This window comes from Cavia porcellus, unplaced genomic scaffold (genome assembly GCF_034190915.1).
Source record: "Cavia porcellus strain 051 isolate PalLab524CR breed Dunkin Hartley unplaced genomic scaffold, mCavPor4.1 scaffold_32, whole genome shotgun sequence".
NCBI classification, from domain to species: Eukaryota; Metazoa; Chordata; class Mammalia; order Rodentia; family Caviidae; genus Cavia; species Cavia porcellus.
This window is the reverse complement of record NW_026947515.1, coordinates 19,341,448-19,359,624: the sequence shown is the minus strand read 5'-3', so window position 1 is coordinate 19,359,624 and position 18,177 is coordinate 19,341,448. Positions and strand designations below refer to the sequence as shown.

The 18,177-nt window shown below is 53.7% G+C and overlaps 1 protein-coding gene across 3 annotated transcripts in view; it reads left to right on the top strand.

Annotated features, from left to right (window-relative positions):
* Nucleotides 1-16,896, top strand: part of Crhr1 (corticotropin releasing hormone receptor 1) — a 43,237-nt gene extending 26,341 nt beyond the window's left edge. The window contains exons 3-13 of one of the 3 annotated variants that reach the window (XM_063241663.1): nucleotides 30-149; nucleotides 3,760-3,845; nucleotides 11,202-11,308; nucleotides 11,714-11,834; nucleotides 12,002-12,155; nucleotides 12,396-12,456; nucleotides 14,333-14,405; nucleotides 14,666-14,751; nucleotides 14,950-15,085; nucleotides 15,263-15,304; nucleotides 15,719-16,896. In XM_063241663.1, coding sequence (XP_063097733.1) covers nucleotides 30-149; nucleotides 3,760-3,845; nucleotides 11,202-11,308; nucleotides 11,714-11,834; nucleotides 12,002-12,155; nucleotides 12,396-12,456; nucleotides 14,333-14,405; nucleotides 14,666-14,751; nucleotides 14,950-15,085; nucleotides 15,263-15,304; nucleotides 15,719-15,859 — 1,127 coding nt within the window. In that variant the 3' untranslated portion in view covers nucleotides 15,860-16,896. Of the gene's footprint in view, nucleotides 1-29; nucleotides 150-3,759; nucleotides 3,846-9,727; nucleotides 10,739-11,201; nucleotides 11,309-11,713; nucleotides 11,835-12,001; nucleotides 12,156-12,395; nucleotides 12,457-14,332; nucleotides 14,406-14,665; nucleotides 14,752-14,949; nucleotides 15,086-15,262; nucleotides 15,305-15,718 lie in introns of those variants that run through there. The other 2 variants (XM_063241664.1, XM_063241666.1) reach the window with 2 other exon arrangements.
* Nucleotides 16,897-18,177: the final 1,281 nt, after the last annotated feature.

Below are 18,177 nucleotides of genomic sequence, written 5' to 3'. Positions count from 1 at the left end.
ATCTTCCTCACCAGCCGTCTCCACCCCAGGACTTCAGTGCAATGCCTCTGTGGACCTCATCGGCACCTGCTGGCCCCGGAGCCCTGCGGGGCAATTGGTGGTTCGGCCCTGCCCTGCCTTTTTCTACGGTGTCCGCTACAACACCACAAGTAAGGGGGAAAGGCAGAGGGTGGGCCATGTGCTGGGAGGGGGGTGGGATGGGGAGACCTCATTAGGTGGGTGAGGAAACAGGATAGCAGTAGCAACAATAATATCAATACCTATCATCGGTTTAGCCATTGTTTACCAAAGACCAGCTCTGTGCTCTGCTGGGCACTCTGTGCTCTCTCCTGCTGACTCCCACAAAGCCCTGGAAGGCCCTATCACTTGCTATATAACTGGCCTCTGAGCCTCAAAGAGGTTAGGAAACCTACCCAAGGCACCAGCTGGTACGGGGTGAAACTGGAATAAAGCTTGGCACTTTCTTCTGTAGTTGACAAACTGTAAGTTGCGCTATTTGAACCTATTACAACTCTATGAGGTACGGCAGGAATCCCCAGAACAGCCTCAGTGAGCAGTTCTGAGCCCTGTCCAGGGCCTTCCAGTAGGTGCCCAGAGATTTAGATCCATGGCACAGAGCTTGACTTGCATCCCAGTCCCACAGGTGGGGTGAGACTAGGAGGGGCAGGGCTGACCCAGCTCTGTGCAGACACTTGATCCCCGCATAAACACCTCACCCCCCAAGCCCTAAGCCTTCATGTCAGGCTTTGCAGCTCCGTGCTATAGCACCTGCTGCCCTCAAAATTAATTTGCTCTCTCCTGCCAATGACTCAGATCTGTGCTTATCAAGAGAATAACAGCTGCAGGCCAGGGGCCCTAGCCCACCAAGGGAGGTTAGAGCTGGGGTCCCCTTTTAGGCCCTGGAGTGCAGTGGGCCTGAACACAGAGCCCCAAGAGGGTACCAGGAGTGACCAAAGACAACAAATGGCCCATTCCAAGACTCCCCGTGTTCTAAGGTTCACTGTGTTACCTCATCACATGTTCTCTGGGTCTGGCCCCTCATCTGAGAATCGGGAGGGCTGGATGACCTGGTTAGAAACCTTAGAAAGCCTTCTTCCGCCTCAAAACTTCCAACATCGTCCTATCCCTCCTCCCTTCACCAGATGGATTAAAGAGGTTACAGTTAGGGGCTGCAGGCAAGGAGGGGTGGTCGAGCCCAGGACGGTGACTATAGGCTTCCCCTGGGAGGTTGGCTCAAGCAACTTCCTGTCAGTCCCAGTGGTGGAGGGAATGTGGGGAGAGTTTGGAGTCCACAGCCAGGCAGCCTCTGATTGCATAGGGCTCATTTTATAAAGAAATTGAAACACAGAGAAGTTAACAACCTGCTCAAGGTCACAGAGCAGAGTCAGAACCTGGAGAGTCAAGGATCACTGTTACACACCTCAAGTAATTGTGGCCAAGTCTTAGTGCCTGGACATGAGCTGCTAAACTTGCCTGACTGACATTCAAGAGAAGCCAGGAGTCCCGGGTTCTAGCCCAGCCGTATCTGGAGTGGTGGTCCCTTGACATGGGATCAGCATGTCAGGCATGCCAGGGGTGAAGGACCCCTCTGCTGGTGCCCCTGTGCCATGTGACTAGGGATGCCCTGCTGGTGCCACAGGTTGGGGAAGGAACCAGAGCTGTACCCAATCACGAGGCATTAATTAATGCGTTTGTTGATGAGGTGTTGTCCGGACTTCTGGCTTCTCCTTAATGCTCTCCCTCCTGCTGCATCAGATCTTCAAAAGGATAGGAAACATTTCCAAAAATATCCATTTTCCCGTGGTTCTCTGGGAAGACTGCTCAGCTCAGCAATTAGAGACAAGGAGGTCGACTCCTCCTTGTCAATGACTGCCGGAGTTGGCCCTGTTTTCCTTCGGGATTCCTCTCTCCATCAGCCTTCTGTCTGGGATGGGTGGGCTTGGGGAGGGGCACTCTTATCCATGGGATGCAAAAGGGGACAGTCGAGCAAAGGAGGCTCCTCCATAATCTCCTCTTGCAACCCTTTTGGTAGGGATGTGACGTGTTCTACAAGTTATGTAAGGTTATATGAATATAGCTCCAAGACAATATAATAAACACGATGTCTAGCACCATATGCCAGGTACAGTTCTAAGCATTGTACACATGTTAACTAAAAATACTGAGTCCCTGAGGTCGGTGTCTTTATTCAAATCCTCTGTCTTACAGATAAACTGAGAGGCTAAGAGACTTGCCCAAGGTCACACAGCTAGAGTAGGATTTGAACCTAGGCTGTATGAGTCTAGGGGCCCTGCTCTTAATGTTGCTCTCTGCAAGGTAAATTCCTCTCTTAAGGCAGGAACTGCACACAAACTCCACTACCCCCCTTGACTTTTCCCACCAGATGTCTACCTTTGTAGATATTCCTAGTGGCTCAAGGCACTTCGGTTTAGATAGAGCAGACTTAGTCCTTACTTAGTCATTCGGAGAGCCTCTGCAGCCTCATAGCCAAATCGTCACAGAGCTCAGCTTTGCCCAGGACTCAGGGCTGAAAACTTGAAGGCCTTCCAGAGCTTTAAGCCTAAGGGCCTGGCTTCCCCAGTCCTCGGCATCTTGTAGCAGCCAGAGCAGCTTCTTTGGTTAGAGTGGAGGCTGCAGCCTTCAGCTCTAGAGGCCAGGCCATGACTGCCTTTCCTAGAGGGGGCATCAACTCCCTGACCCCTACCCAGCATCTGGTTCTGATGCTGCCAGCAGTGAGGTGGCTCCCATGCTGATCATCTCTTCCCCTCCTAGATTTCAGGACCTGGTACCCAGGGGAGTCAGAAGGAAGGCAAGTGAGAGAGACGATTTAGGCAGCTCTTGCCAGTCCCAGAGCCCTAGACCCAGACAGCGCAGCCCACAGGGCCCCTCCCTATCTCCTTAAAAAGTGGCAGGTTTCAGCTGCAGTCCAGGCTGATGACCACACACACCTCCACTCTCCTTAAGCCACTGTCCTGGCTTCTCCTCCAAGTGCCATAGGCCAGGCCAGGAGCAGCTGCACAGGTTCTAGTAACGAGACACTGGCCAAGCAAGACCTACCCTGTGTGACATCTCCTAGCACATGCCTGTCATTTTCTGTACAAGAGAGCTCCTCTATGGATGTTCCCACCATAAGACTCTCCAAAAAAAAAGCTTGTCATTGGGAAATGCCACCATGTGGACCTTCCCCAGGAACCCACCCCCATGAGTCCCCATCCCACGGATACACTGCCACACGAGGACTGCCCATGGACACCTCCACCATGAGTAATCCTACAAGAAACCCTGTCATTTCCATGAGCCACATGAGCTGTCACCACATACCCTTCCACCAGGTCCAAGTCCTCATATCAGCTGTGTGAGCCTTGGTTCATGAGCTCTCATTCTTTTTAGCTGTCATGCAAGACTCAAAGCAGGAGCATCTCAGAAGATCACCCACCATGAAATCTGCCACCATAAAAGGCTTGTAGGGAAGCAGCCCAGACAGCTGGGCCGGCCTGACCACACCCAGCCCATTGGCATGATCGTGCCAGCATGGGTGGGCAGACCCATGCCCCTCCCCAGCAAGTGCTTCAGACAGCTGCTATAGCCCTGAGGAGGAGCCAGTGGGTAAAAGAGGTGGGAAATGGAGTTGGTGAGGAATCCCTTTCCCAGTTTCTTTCCAGGGCCCAACTACCAGGCCTGTGCCGGCCCAACTGGGTGGATAGATGGACAGACGGACCCGCTGGATTGCTATTCTTTCATGTGGCTTCTTTTTTCCAGACAATGGCTACCGGGAGTGCCTGGCCAATGGCAGCTGGGCCGCCCGTGTGAATTACTCCGAATGCCAGGAGATCCTCAATGAGGAGGTGAGCTAAGTCCAGCAGATCCTGCTCGAGGTGTGGGGCAGGGCTGGGGCAGTCAGGCCAGGTGCCATTGCAGGATCCTTACCTGTTTGCACCTCACACACCTGTGCAAGATACCAAGGAGGGAGCAAGATGCCTGTAGCAGTGCAGTTTGAGAAAGCCTTGAAGAGCTTTTGAAAATTTTGGGGTAGATATTGCTTACACATAATACAGAATTCAGAAGGTACAAATGGGAATGTAGTGAAAAGTCTCCCTCCTTCCCCTGGCCCCAGCCACTGGAGCCCTCCCCGGAGGCAGCTGTCTTGACAGTTCCTCTGCATGTACAAGTCATCACGTGCACCTATAGTTCCACCCAGCATCACCTGTTGTACAAACTGCTGGCCCCTTGCCTCTTGCATGTGGTCACCTGTCTGGGAGAGCGTTTCATTTGGTACACAGAAGTCAGCTTCATCCTTCTTACATTTGCATAATGTCCCATTGTCCTGAAATACCATAACTTATTTAACCAATGTTTGTGCTCAGTATTTGGCTTTTATAAACAGCAATGCCATGAATACTATTAAGGGGTGACACTGAGCAGATAGCAAATATATCCATTTTCCTGGTGCTGCCACTACTGCCAGTCTTCCTTGCCTGTCCCCACATCTCCACCTCACTTTTCCATGAGCGCTGGGGTTAGGGGCACAGGGTTGGAAGAAGAGGGGGAAGAAACCAAAGGGTGTAAACAGAAACACCCCAAGCTGCCAGGGCCCAGGGCTTCTGGAGCAAGAGAAACAGGGACTGGCCTGAGTGGTCCTGAAAATTTCATCACCTAAAAGATCTGACCTTAGAGACCTTCTCTGTCCAATCCCAGGGCTCCCTGATCTGCATGGTAGTAAGAATCACCCAGAGCTTTGCTTGTACAGAAGGCCCATCTGACTGCCAATAGATCCAAGTGTCCAGGAGGACCAATGCATTGGTGTCCTTCACAAGTACCCCGGGGCATCCTGCCGATGGGGCAGAAGTGAGAATCTCCAACCTGGCATAAATCATTCATTCCCCTTACAGATGGGGAGACTGAGGCCCAGAAAAGATGAGTTTCTTGTACAAGATCATGTGACCCAAGTGAGCCAGAGCCTGAAGCTTGAGGCTTTGGAGCTCAGGGTCTCTTTTTTCCGCAGAGGTATTTGGTGTATATGTTCATTTTAATTCCTGCTACAAGGCTGAATTCTTTTATAAGTTCTAAAAATTTCAGTTGAATCTTTAGGGTCTTCTAAGTATAGGATCATGTCATCTGCAAACCAGGATAATTTTACTTCTTTCCTTTCTATTTGTATACCTTTTATTTTTTTCTTTTGCTTAATTGCTGTAGCTAAAATTTCAAGAACTATGTTGAACAAGAGTGGTGAGGGGGGACATCTTTGCATTGTTCTGAGGAGCCAGGTACTTGGGAGAAGCCACATAAATGGAGGGGGAGGAGCTGCCTCCTCTACTCAGTCGCTGAGCAGTTTGGCTTCAGGTCTCTGAGCTGTGGGGGCTGGACTGGCTTCTTTCAGAAGCTGCAAAGGCCAGGTCAGTGCTTAGCTTACAGGCATGTTGACTTCTTTCATAGTGCTGCCCTGGAGGGCAGTAAATCTCCTCGGCACAGAGGGAGGGCGAGAGTATCTCAGATGCCCTGGGCTGCTCATTCTCCCAGGGTTGGCCCAGCAACCTGACTGTCACAGCCCATGGTGAGTCAGCCTGGGTGGTCCTGGGATTGATGGAGGGCTGTCTCTGGGCTGGGATGTGAAGTGAGGTCCAGGTTAGGAAATAATTGGGCCAGAAGAGATGGGCTCATTTTGGGGGGTGGGCGCAAACACTGGGGGAAGGGGGTTCTTCTGACACAAGGTGGGGGGGGCTTGTGCTCAGAAAAGCAGGTCAGTGCTGTGACTCGTAAGACAGCGCCTGCCCACAGAGGGTGGTGTGGGGAAGGCACAAACAGGGATTCAGGTCCAGATGGGAACGAGTTGTGTGGCAGGAAGTCTTCAGGCCCCCACTGCATCCACCTGACTCTCTGGTAGCCCTGCTGTGTCTGAGAGCCTGAGGCAGACAGTGCATCTCCCGCAGCCCTGCCTTCCATCTGACAGACTCCTCTCCCAGGGGGACAGGCATCTGTGCTTTTCTTGGACATCAGCAGAACTGGCCTTGGCACCACTGCTCCCAGCTCGTCTCCGCATCCAAACCTCCTGATTGTCGGGGCCAGGTCTTCAGGTTCCCCATCCTCTGGCTCCAACTTAAACCGCCTCCTTTTCCTAGGCTTATGGGGGACACACAGCACCTACCCCATTTCCCCTCCACCCCCTTCAAAGTCTCCAGAGCAGTATATGAGCTGCCCCCAGCCCTTCCTTCTTCCTGTCCTGAGGCTCCCACCCAGGCAGGAGCTTCCTCTCTCCACCATCTGGAGCAGGAGAACAAGAAACGGGAGGGCTGCTTCTCACGAGTCCCACCTCCCTTTTTGGCAGGTAACAGGACAGCAGTATGGCTTTGGTGACAGATAGTTTGGCTTTGCTATCTGCTGCCAACATTTCCAAGCTGTGTGACCTTGAATAGGTAGCTTCACCCAGTCCCCCCACAAGGACTGAGAGTAATTCAGCTGTTTGCCTCCAGTGTGTGGGAGGCTGTGTTGGCGGGCACCTCGACCCACGGAGGATGCTCTGTCCACCTGCTGTTCTTGTCACTCTTCCCTCAAGGTCAGAGGACGTGGTAGTGTACGTTGGGGCAGAGAGTCACTGGTGGGGAAGCTCCAGGTAACATGAGCACCCATCCTCTGGTTACTGCCTTGGTGGGGCTGCCGCCCACACATACCCTCCGTGGCATGGTGGCCCACCTGCCCAGCCCATCTCTGCTGCTTTGCTGTCCCTTCCCAGACAGCCCCTGCTGGCTCGGTTGCTTAGTCAGTCTGTGTAACCAATCGATTTAATTAGTGAAAATGCCATCCCTCTGCCAGCCCCAGCCTCGCTAGTCCAACCCCAAATTCCAAGACTCCCACTTCCTCAGAGCTGCAGGGAGGAAGGTTTCAAATCAGATGAGTGGTGGATTTCTCATCTCTGTGCCTGGGTTCAGGCCTAATTAAGCGCCAGTGCCCCAGAGCGCTGTAGACAAAGGGCTCACAGAAGTCTGCCTGTGAAATAGGACTTGTGAGGATGCCCACAGGCCAGGCCCTAAGGAGAACGGCCCACAGAAGGACCATCAGGGGACAGAGCCCCAGTTGGGAGACCTGATTCATGTCTGGCTTGGTCCAGGGATGGCACAGAGCCCCAGCACTGCCTTGTACTCGGCCCTGCTTATCAGCACCCTCACACACGCTGTCTCCCCTTACCGGGCGGCCCTCCCCACTCTCCCCTTTTTGCACATGCTCTGTCCCCTTCTCCTCACTCTCTGAAGCAGGACTGTCTGGAGCACAGCCTTGGAGGACTCATCTTGGGGACACAAAAGGGACACTGGGCAGCCTAGGTTTGCAGATCAGTCTATCAGGGCTGGGGATTGGGAGGACCAGGGCTTCTGAAACTTTATGGTACTTAAGAGCCTTCTGGGCTTCTTGCTAAAGTGGAGATTCCAATTCTGTGACTCTGAAGTGAGCTTAAGACTTCTGCACATCCCTGGATGTGGAGGCTGCTTTGAGGAGCAGGAGGCTGGGATGTCTGCTGTTGGAGGGAAGGGAGCAGCTCAGGAAGCCCAGGGGAAGAGAAGCAACAGTATGGGTGAGCAGGGATGAGAAGTGGGACGATGCTGTGTCACTCAGAAGGAGCAGCAACCATCTCACTGCTGCCATCCTGGTGGGGCACTGGGCAGGTCTTACACCACTGCCACCTGAGACAAGGCGGTCTCTTGCGGTGTTGGGTTGGAACTGGATGGGCAGCAGTTATGCATTAGATGTGGTCGGGCACAGCATAGCACGCACAGCGTCTTTGCTCAGTGCTGCACTGCGCTGCGTTCCTCAGGGAATCTGGTCTCAGGTCTGCAAACTGGACCTGGACGGAGTGCCGGTCAAGCGCCGTGGGGTTGGCTTTGCCCATTTGTCCTTCAGGCATCCAGCTTCCTCCGCAGTTCTTGTTGGCTGCCTCTCAAGCAGTCACAGACTATCTCTGGGTGCCGCTGGGCCTCCTGTGGAGGGTCACTGGCTGTCCTTGGGGGAGTTTCTGGCTATCTTGTCTGGGTGTTATTGACCGCCTCTCAGGTATTGCTGACTTGTTCTTGGGCTGTTACCGGACACCTCCAAGGGTGTTATGTGTCCCTTAAGGCACTGCTGGGTCTCTAGGCAGCGCTGGCCAGATCTCTGCTTGTTAGTAGATATTTCTCAATGTTACTTGCTGTTCTGTTTGGGTATCACTGGTGACATTCTTCTCGGGATGTGTTGGTGACCAGTTTCGTGTGCTTTGTGCCACTGTAACAGAATACCTGAGAGTGGGGAATTTATAATGAACAATTTATTGACTCCTGATTCTGGAAGCTGAAAAATCCAAGATATGAAGCCTTTTTCCAGCATTGTTCCACAATGGAAGGGCAAGAGAAGGGCAAGAGGAAGCACGCGGATGTCCCTTGCTTTTTTTTTAATTTTTTATGTCTTCTTCCTTTTTATCGGTACCAGGGATCGAACTCATGACTGCCTGCTTATAAGGCAGGCGCTTATGCCGCTGAGCTAAATCCCCAGCCCCGTGCCTTGCTTTTATAAAGAACCCATTCCTGCAATAAGAAGCCTGCTCTTGAAGTAACATCATTAACCCCCTCCTGAGGACAAGGCCTTTATTTTCTCAACGGCCTTTTAAAGCCTACCTGACAGCACCCTACACTGGTTCACATCATAACAATGGACGACTCTCAGGGTGCCCCGAGCACTCTCTTGGGTTAAATTGCTTCTCTCTGGCTGTCTTCTCTGACTTTCTTTTTCTGATTGCGTCAGGGCAGTATGGCAAGTGAGAGACAGGGCTGGAACCCATCCAGGGCCCATAGCTCCTAAAGTCACCGTGCCACTGTCCCTCAGGCACTGTTTGACCCCATTCTCCCCTTTCAGATTCCTTGGAGAAAGGCCTCATTACCCCCACCCTCCCCGCAGAATTCCTCCAGGGACCTTGGGCCAGCACAGAGGAGCACTCCCCAGAGAATGCTTCTCTGTCCTCTCTGTCCCCCAAGAAATACGCAGTGGGTCAGGGTGCAAGGAGAAAGGGGACTTTAAAGCCAGCCAGCCCAGGTTCCAAGTGCTGACTGGCTGACTTGGGCTAATTATGCTGCCTGTTTAGTAGGTAAACAGGGACACAGTACCAAAGCCTCATTGTGAGACAGAAAAGCAAAGACCTCGGTGAGGGACCTAGCACAGAGCCCAGCTCTAGTAGGTGCTTCATTAATGACCTCTCCTAAGCCAATGACCCAGGCATACCTGCCCCAGACAGCAGGGGCTCCCCACACCTCAGCTCACTGGTCTCTCCTTGGTCTGTGGATCAAACTGGAGCCCACACCATTTTTGGCTCTGCAGATGTTGTTAGTACCCAGGGGCTTCTCAGCATTGATTTGTGGGAAATTTAATAAGAGGACATTAACTGCCAGCTCCAGACAGGCTTTGATGTGTGCATATCTTCTGCAGCTTCAGACTCAGCATCTGCCACGGAAGCTTAGAGACCCTCCGAGTCACACTGCTCCTTTCTCTCTCCCCCCTGTCTCTTTTTTTTTTTTTTTTTTTTTTGTCTTTTTCCTTTTCACTAGATCCAGCCCCTCTGAGCCTGGAGTGCTAATGTGATTTCCTGCCATGTTCCTAAAAGCCCAAAACCAGTTCAGAAGAGAGCTTTGTGGGGCCGTGGCATCTTTATCCCTTTGAAGGGGTGTGGTGGGGGAGGGGAGCACAGAGCGGGTCTGGCCCTGGGGGGCTGCCTGCTAGCTCTTCCCCCATGAGGTACATCTCTCTTCTGGTGTGTTTCGGAGCCTCAGTTTCCTCATCCAGAAGACAGGTGGAGCTGGACTTGGTGCCTTAGGATGGCTCATCAGGACTTCCATGGAATCTGACATTCTAGCAGAAAGTCTGTGGAGGGTTAGGAGCTCTGCGGGGGCTATGAAGGGTGGAAAGGGCTTCCTTCTCCAACTTGTAAATCACCAGGTTCAGCGTTGTCAACCACCAGTCCCACCCCAGGACCTGCAGAGGGGAAGGGGAGAGGGGTGCTAATAAGGATCCTTTCCCCAAGCCAGCAGCTTGCCTGTTTCCCTGTTTCTTTCCTTCCTCCATCATCTAATTGTGGATCCGAACTATGCTTTGGTTGTGGGTTTCCAGACCATGCCTTCCTAGAACATAGAAAAGGGTGGACGAGGACTTTGCTCAGTGATGGAAGACAGGAAATTTCAGAGAGCTGTGCACCTGGAACTGGCTGATCCCCCATGGGGTGGGAGACTTTAAAGCTAACCTTAGCCTTTTGCCAGGCTGTATGTACAGGTAAAAAGTGGTTCTGAAGTTGGGTGACCTTGAGTCAGTCAGCATACTTCTGGGTCTCTCCTTCTATGGGGTCTTGCTATGTAGTTCAGGCTGATCTTAAACTCATTACATAGCCAAGGCTGGCTTGAGTTTGTGGCAGTCCTCCTGCCTCAGCCTCCTGAGGAATTACAGGTGTGCACCGTCATCTCTGGCAGTGCCTCTTTTCTGCAAAATTAAGTTACAGATGCCCTTCTGGCTCTTTCCAGGGGGTCACGGTATAGATCTGAGAAGATAACACAACACACATGAAAACCTGTAAGAGGCTTTCTCACCCGTGGAGCTTTGGAGCTTTCAATTTGTGGAAAGAAGGGGACAGTACCTTCCAGCAGTACATTTCATTAAGACATAAAATTAGGAAACTGGAGAAGTTCAGTCACTTCAAGCAGACTCCCGGGCCGGGGAAGGAAAGGGCTCTGGGAAGCGAGTAAGGAGCTACAGAGATTTTTTGTGTGTCATTGCTAATGATCGTGATGTAGGTGCTGCTCCTCCCTCTCCTGGTGAATAGGAGCCAACTTCAGCTGCTAAGTCAGGGGGACTTCGGGGTAACCGAGAGAATGGGGACCCAATTCAGAATGGGTAGAGGAAAGAGGTCCTTCAGGCCTGGGGTCTCAAGGAGACCACTTGGTGTTGGGCTAATGTGAGAATGTGGGCCTCTCTGTGGGTTGGCATACACTCTGGCGCACCTGGGAGGGCGCCCTGTGGGATGTGGTAGACAGTTTTCACCTCGTTTGCCCAATAACATGGAGCAGTGAACAGAGCCTGGGATTGACAGTGCTGCTCAAGGCACACAGGGAGTCTGGGGGCAGGTAACCTGTCACTATCGCAGAGTGTCCCTGCTGTCCAGCGGGTGCAGGAGCCTCACTTCTGCCCCCTCTCTCCTGCCTCAGAAAAAGAGCAAAGTGCACTACCAGATCGCCGTCATCATCAACTACTTGGGCCACTGCATCTCCCTGGTGGCCCTCCTGGTGGCCTTCATCCTCTTTCTGCGGCTCAGGTGAGAAGGCCTTCGAATTGCCATCTGCTGCCTCTGTGCCCTCAAGCAGGGTAGAAAAGGGAGAGGTAGAGATGCCTCTGGAAAGGGGCTCCTGGGATGGGGCATCCTGCCCTCACCTCTGTGGAAACTCTGGCAGAGCCACTTCTGCTCCTGGCTCACCCACATCATCTACACTTAGACTGGTCTGTACTGCCATGCCAGGCTCTGCCCCTGGAACTTATGTATGGGTGCCCACAGGCAAGAAGAGCCCCATGAGCCATGCTGCCACCTTGCTGCCACCTCTGTGGCCTTACAGTCAGCCTCTCTTGCTCAGAACCTCAGTTTCCCCTTCCACATATTTGGACTGGTCTGTTGCCGGTAGTCTGTCCTTTATCCTCTCTCTCTTCTTGTTGCCCTGGCCACAAGGAGCATCCGGTGCCTGAGAAACATCATCCACTGGAACCTCATCTCAGCCTTCATCCTGCGCAATGCCACATGGTTTGTGGTCCAGCGCACCATGAGCCCCGAGGTCCACCAGAGCAACGTGGTACGTTCTGCCAGGGGGACGAGGAGGGGACTGAGCCCAAGGGCAGAGGAGGGCACAGGTCCTGCATAGGAGTCCCAGAACAGGAACAGGAACAGGGTCCCACTGTGGGGTGCTACACTTCTCCCCACACCCTGCTCATCATGATGTCTCGGGGCTGGGGGGTGCAGGGCTGGTGCAGGTTGGTGACAGCTGCCTACAATTACTTCCACGTGACCAACTTCTTCTGGATGTTCGGTGAGGGCTGCTACCTGCACACAGCCATAGTGCTCACCTACTCCACTGACCGGCTGCGCAAGTGGATGTTCATCTGCATTGGCTGGGGTAAGCCAGCTGGCTGCCAGCCTGCCCTCCCATCAGGGCAGGCCAGCCGGCTGGGGACTGGGGAATCAAGGTCTGCTGGGATGGTCCCTTCCTTGGGAGTGGGGCAGGGGATCCTGAAGGTTTGTGAGCTTAAGCTTAATCTCAACCCCTAGCAACCCCTCTAGGGAGGCCTGGGCTGCACTAGGTCCCTCCGGGACTCCCTGACCAGGAGCTTTGTGACAGCCCATCTCTCTCTCTCAGGTGTGCCTTTCCCCATCATTGTGGCTTGGGCCATTGGGAAGCTATACTACGACAATGAAAAGTAAGTTACCTCCTTCCCCTCCCAAGCCTCCTGGCCCAGACCCCCCAGCCCAGCTCTGCCTGGTGCTCCCTGAGAGCCTTGCACCATTCTGCACTTTTGTCAGGATTTGGGCTTCTGCATGTGCAAAGGCAGAGAGCTGGGGCTGGACTCAGCTTAGAGTCCACCAGTGCCCTGCCAAAGTGGGAACTAGACAATCAGGGTCCACTCTCCTTTGTTTCCCTTAAGGAGTGGAGACTGCACTCAGCCTGTCCAGATAGTCCTCTTGCAGTGGCTCCATGGCCTTAGGCTCATTCCTGTAGCATGCCTCTGTTTCCTCATCTGCAAAACAGATGTCCTGATGGCACCTATCTCGGAGGGTTGTGGTGGGGATGGCATGCATTAACACACATGAAGCACATACAGGAGTATCTGGTGTATGGAGAATGCTCATTGACATTAAGATTGTTTTAACAAGAAGCCTCCACAGTCATAGTAGAAACTGGTCCACCTGTCTCAGAGGCTCTTTATAGCTCTGAAGCCTGAGGTTCCCCAGTTACCCATGCCCTACACGAATCACCTAGGAAACTCTAAAAAGGCTGATGCCCAGGATTCACCCCAAACAGCTGGATGCTGTTTGGGTTATACCCTGGGCACTAAGAATTTTTTTTAACTGCCTAGTGTGTAGCTAAGATTGAGAACCTCAGAGCCAGACAAAAAAGAGCAACACAGCCAGCCAAGAGAGAAGCTAAGATCTTTGCCAGGGAAGTGTTCTTGGGACCAGCTGACTTGGGGACCAAGCATTTCCACCGTAGTTGCAGTGTCTTCTCTTCCCAGAGGAGAAACTGGAGCCTCGCTGGGCTCCACAGAACCCTGGAAGATTCTCTTCTGTGTCTTCAAAGGTTGCTCCTCCTGGCTCAGGCTGGGATGGTTGCACAGCTGATGAGGTGTGGCCTGGGTCCTAGAGCGGAAGCACTGGAACCCTGAGTGGGATGTGGGATGCTGCGTGTGTGTGTGTGTGTGTGTGTGTGTGTGTGTGTGTGTGTGTGTGTGTGAGATGGGAAAACGATGCGTGGGCTGGAGCAGAAAGTGGATCTGAGCGGCTCTGAAGCCCCACCTGGTGGTAAATGCAGAGACTGCAACCAAAAAGAAAGGACTGTAAGAAATTCACAGACCAGACCAGACCAGACCAGACCAGAGGATGGGGGACTGAACCTGGTCCGAAGGTGTTGTGATTGGCCTGAGTGGTATTTTTTGAAAACTTGATTCTGTAGCCAATCTTTAAAAAAAAAAAATCAAGAGATTTCACATAAAAATCTCACTTTCTGGTTTGTGAAGCATAATGAGATCTAGCTATTCAAGGACATAAGACTTCCAGTTGCTCTGTCCCCGCCCACCCTGGACCATGCAGGGGCAGCTCAGGACAATGGAAAGCATTTCTGCCTCTTGTAAAGGTGGCACCTGAGAGGTTCTCCGTTTTTAGGTCATTTAGGCTGCACTGTGATGGAGTCAGAGGATGCTACCGATCGGGTGCCCACTCCAGGCGCACCCCAGTGAGCATGCTCAGCCACAACCGCCAGGCCACAAGTGGAAACCGAGGAACCAGTGCTGTGCTGGGCCTCAGTCAGGCCCTGGGCCAGCTGTGGTCTTTTTCACAGCCCATCTCCCTGCCACAGCTTGCTTCCAACTTCACGTCTCAATAAGGATGCTGTCTGTGTTGCAGCTGGGATAATTGAGGCCCTGCAGGGGGATCGACTGACTTGAACTTCTCCAGGATTGGAATTGGGGTTCCCACATCATATCTGTCAGTCTCAGTCCTGCCTTAACCAAGCACTGCCCCTGCCCATGCCTCAGAAGACCTGGATGACCCCCCTCTCCCCTTCTTGCTCTGGTCTTGTAGGTGCTGGTTTGGCAAAAGGCCTGGAGTGTATACTGACTACATCTACCAGGGCCCCATGATCTTGGTCCTGCTGGTAAGAACCTCAGTGGGGGATGAGAGACAGGGCACAGTAGGGAGGGGCCACAGTATCTGGAGTGGACAGAGAGGACCCTCTGCCTAGAAGGGGGGACTGAAGGAGCGGGCCCAGGTCCAGTGTAGATGTACAGGAAGTGGATGGAGAGCAGTGGGGGACACCAGGGCTAGAACTGAGAAGGCGAGGGCTTGTCCTGTTCCCCAGCCCATACCCTGCACACATCCACACCCCTTCTCCCCGCCGGTATGCTCAAATTGCAGATCAACTTTATCTTCCTTTTCAACATCGTCCGCATCCTCATGACCAAACTCCGGGCATCCACCACATCTGAGACCATTCAGTACAGGTACCTGGCTCCCCACCTCCCCCACCGTGGGGCTTCTGTTCCTCCCCGGCCTGGCAGTACCTCCAGAGCCCACAGGTCTCCCCACCTTAGACGTGCCTGAGGCCTGCCCCTTGCCCCAGGCCCAGTCCTTGTTACCAGCCAGAGGCCCAACACCTTCTGGCTGGGCTCTGACCGGGGCTCTCTCATCTCCACCTCTAGGAAGGCTGTGAAGGCCACTCTGGTGCTGCTGCCTCTCCTGGGCATCACCTACATGCTGTTCTTTGTCAACCCTGGAGAGGATGAGGTCTCCCGGGTTGTCTTCATCTACTTCAATTCCCTCCTGGAATCCTTCCAGGTATGGCCTCCCTCCCTGCCTTGGTTGGACCTGGCTGCCCCCAGCTCTGTAGGGGCAGGTGTTACCTGCTTGGCTGGGGGTTCTCTCAGCAGAGAGCTAGAGGCCTGGGGGTGGGGGCAGACCAGGATCAGGGGGACCCTGCTTACACAGGCCTCTGATTGTCCCTCTCTCCTCTAGGGCTTCTTCGTGTCTGTGTTTTACTGTTTTCTCAACAGCGAGGTGAGGACCCGGTGGGGCTGGGCTTAGGATCTGGTGGCCATAGGATTGTTCCCATCCTGTACTTAGGACAGGCTTTGCTCCCTGTTCTTAAGTTTGTGTGGGATGCCACCAGGAAGTGCCAGTCCATCCCATTCTGCTCCTGGGATGGTAGCCCTTTCCTTCGCCCCAGAGGCAGCGGGCATGGGTGGCTGAAAGCCTGGGCTTTGGTCTTGCAAAAGAATCTGAAAACTGGGAAGGCTGAGCCCTGGGCAGTGCTTCCTGTGGGCTGAGGGTATGGAATCTGCATGCTCCAAACCAAACAAATGCAAACCAGCAACGTCAGCCTTGCAAAACATCACCATCTACTGTGGGCTTCTCTGCTCATGGCAGCTCAGGGGAGGGAGCGAGTTGCAAGCCTCTGCCCTGTGCCCACAGGTCCGTTCTGCTATCCGGAAGAGGTGGCACCGATGGCAAGACAAACACTCCATCCGTGCGCGGGTGGCCCGTGCCATGTCCATCCCCACCTCCCCGACCCGGGTCAGCTTCCACAGCATCAAGCAGTCTACAGCAGTCTGAGCCTCAGGCCACATGAAGCAGCTCCTGAGGTCTGTGGCTGTGAAGAATATGGCCAGGCTCACTGGCCATCTCGTGTGTGGAGGGAGCCAGCACCTTTTCCCCAGGAGCAGCAGCCCTGAAAGTCTGGGGGTCCCTACTGCCACACCAGCAGGACTTCTATGCTCATGATTGCACAGTAGCTTACAGGACTGGGCTTGGCCCACTGTCCTAGTCCTCTCTGGAGAACAGAAATGGGATGGAAGTGGAGAGCTGGACCGCCCGTAGCAACGCCTGGGCCCTCTCAGCTCTGCCTTTACAAAGCACAGGGATCTGGGATCCCCCTCAGCTGTAGGGAGGTGATTCACTGCCCCAGGGCCTCATGGAAAATTGGGGTTCCTTCCTGACTGTGACAGCGTTCATCCACCATGATGCCTCCTGGCCTTGGAGATGCCTTTGGGCGCCACTGAGAACCAAGGCCGTGTGGTTCAGGAGGGAGCCCTGGAAATGTCATTAGAAATCAGGTGACATCATCAGGTACTGGGCCACTCCCAAGTCATCGGAACAGCATTGGCCCTGTGGCACTGCCACTACAAATGCCCTGCCTTGCTGCCTCGCACCCTAGATGTTTACCACTCTGTAGGTTGCCCCAGCTTCCTCACCAACAGTACCCTCATCCAGAGTCCTGCCACCTCCTGCCTTTGGGTGTCTCCCCATCTGGGCACTGCAAGGGCACAAGAGTGTGCCTGGCCAGGCCAACTTCCCTTGAGGAGGATAAAGAACCTTTGGGACCTGAAACCTCTGGAGCAGGCTCTCAAGATGAGCAAAGGGAAAGGGCTCCTCTCTGCCCAAGTGCTCTGAACAGGACAAGGGGCTCCTGCAGCAACCAATTGGCACATTAACTTGCCCCTCTCCGGGTGTAGACTGGTCGGTCCTCACCGGGCCTGCCATTTCCAGAGGGTTGGGCTGACCGATGCACTTCAGGGGTGGGAAGTAGGAGATGAGAGCATCAGCTGTAAGGGGGAAGATGATGTAAATAATAATATTTATCTTCTCAACCAGCATTTGTGAAGGCCTGTACTCCACTGGGGAGCAGGAGAGGGTGGCTTGGAGGTGTGGGCATCTTTTCCAGCCTTCAGGAGCTGGAAAACCTGACATTACTCCCATTATCTTGGATGAGCCCCCACGGGCTGGTAGGAGGCACCGGGGGACTTGGAAGGAGATGGTCCAGCCAGGCTGGTTAGTAAAGGACAGCTCTTGGTAAAAGTCAGGGATAGAAAGGTTAATGCTGCAGGGAGGACTGCAGTGTCCGGGGGCAGCTAGAATAAACGTGGCGGTGGACCAAAGCAGGAGTGGGGCCTCACCCTGGGGAAGCCTCAAGCTGCAAGCTGAGGTGGCTGAGACGACCTGAGATGCTGTCCTTGGATGTCCCAGAAGCTGGCCGTGAGACCAGGTCTCTATGACAAGCTCGAGGGAAATGAGGACCAGGGAGGAAAAACCAGTGAGGCCAGGCAAGGAAGGCAGGTGAACGCCAGGTGGGTGCACCAGCATAGCGACAGGTAACTGGGGAAGGCGGGAGCAGAGTGGACCCTGCCCCTCCTCATCTGAGGCACATGTCCCACATCCACGCAGGTCACAGAACGCATCTGAGGCTCTCAGACCAGCGCTGTACAGTCAGTAGAAGCCAGTATGAGGTGTATTCTAAGGCCATCGGGTGAGTGAGACCCCAGACACTCACAAGGACCCCAATGACACCTGAGCCTTTCAGGACCTCTGCCCAGGTCCTGAAGACAGTTGTGCAGATGTACATGAGCATGGGTGCATGTACACACACACACACACACACACACACACACACACACACACACTTACATTCAAGGATGTGGTGCATCAGTACACTGAAACAAACCCAGATGACTGTCACGAACTCCACAGTGGCACAGCATCTGGAGATGATAAGGATGCCCTTGAGGGCCTCCTCAGGGTGCCCCACCCTGCCAGTTTCCAAGGTCTGTGTCCTTAAGTAGAGAGATGAGAGGGAGCTAGGGAATGCCAGGACTGGGATGGGTGGTGGCTTCTAGAGCAATTTGGAGTGGGGGTGCAGCTCTCTTTGCTGACAAGAGGGACCACAAGTGACTGATGTACAACAGCTGAGACAAGTCTCCACTCTGTTTCACACGCTGCAGGACAAATGAGGTGGGGTATTCCTGGACTATGGCTAGTGAAGTGCGTCTCAAGGAGGGATGCCCGGCGAGGAGCTGAGCTGTGCCCTGCTCCCTTCCTGTTGTGCCCCCTGGTTGGTGCAGCTGCTGGGCACCCTCTGGGTGCTGACTGTGTATTCA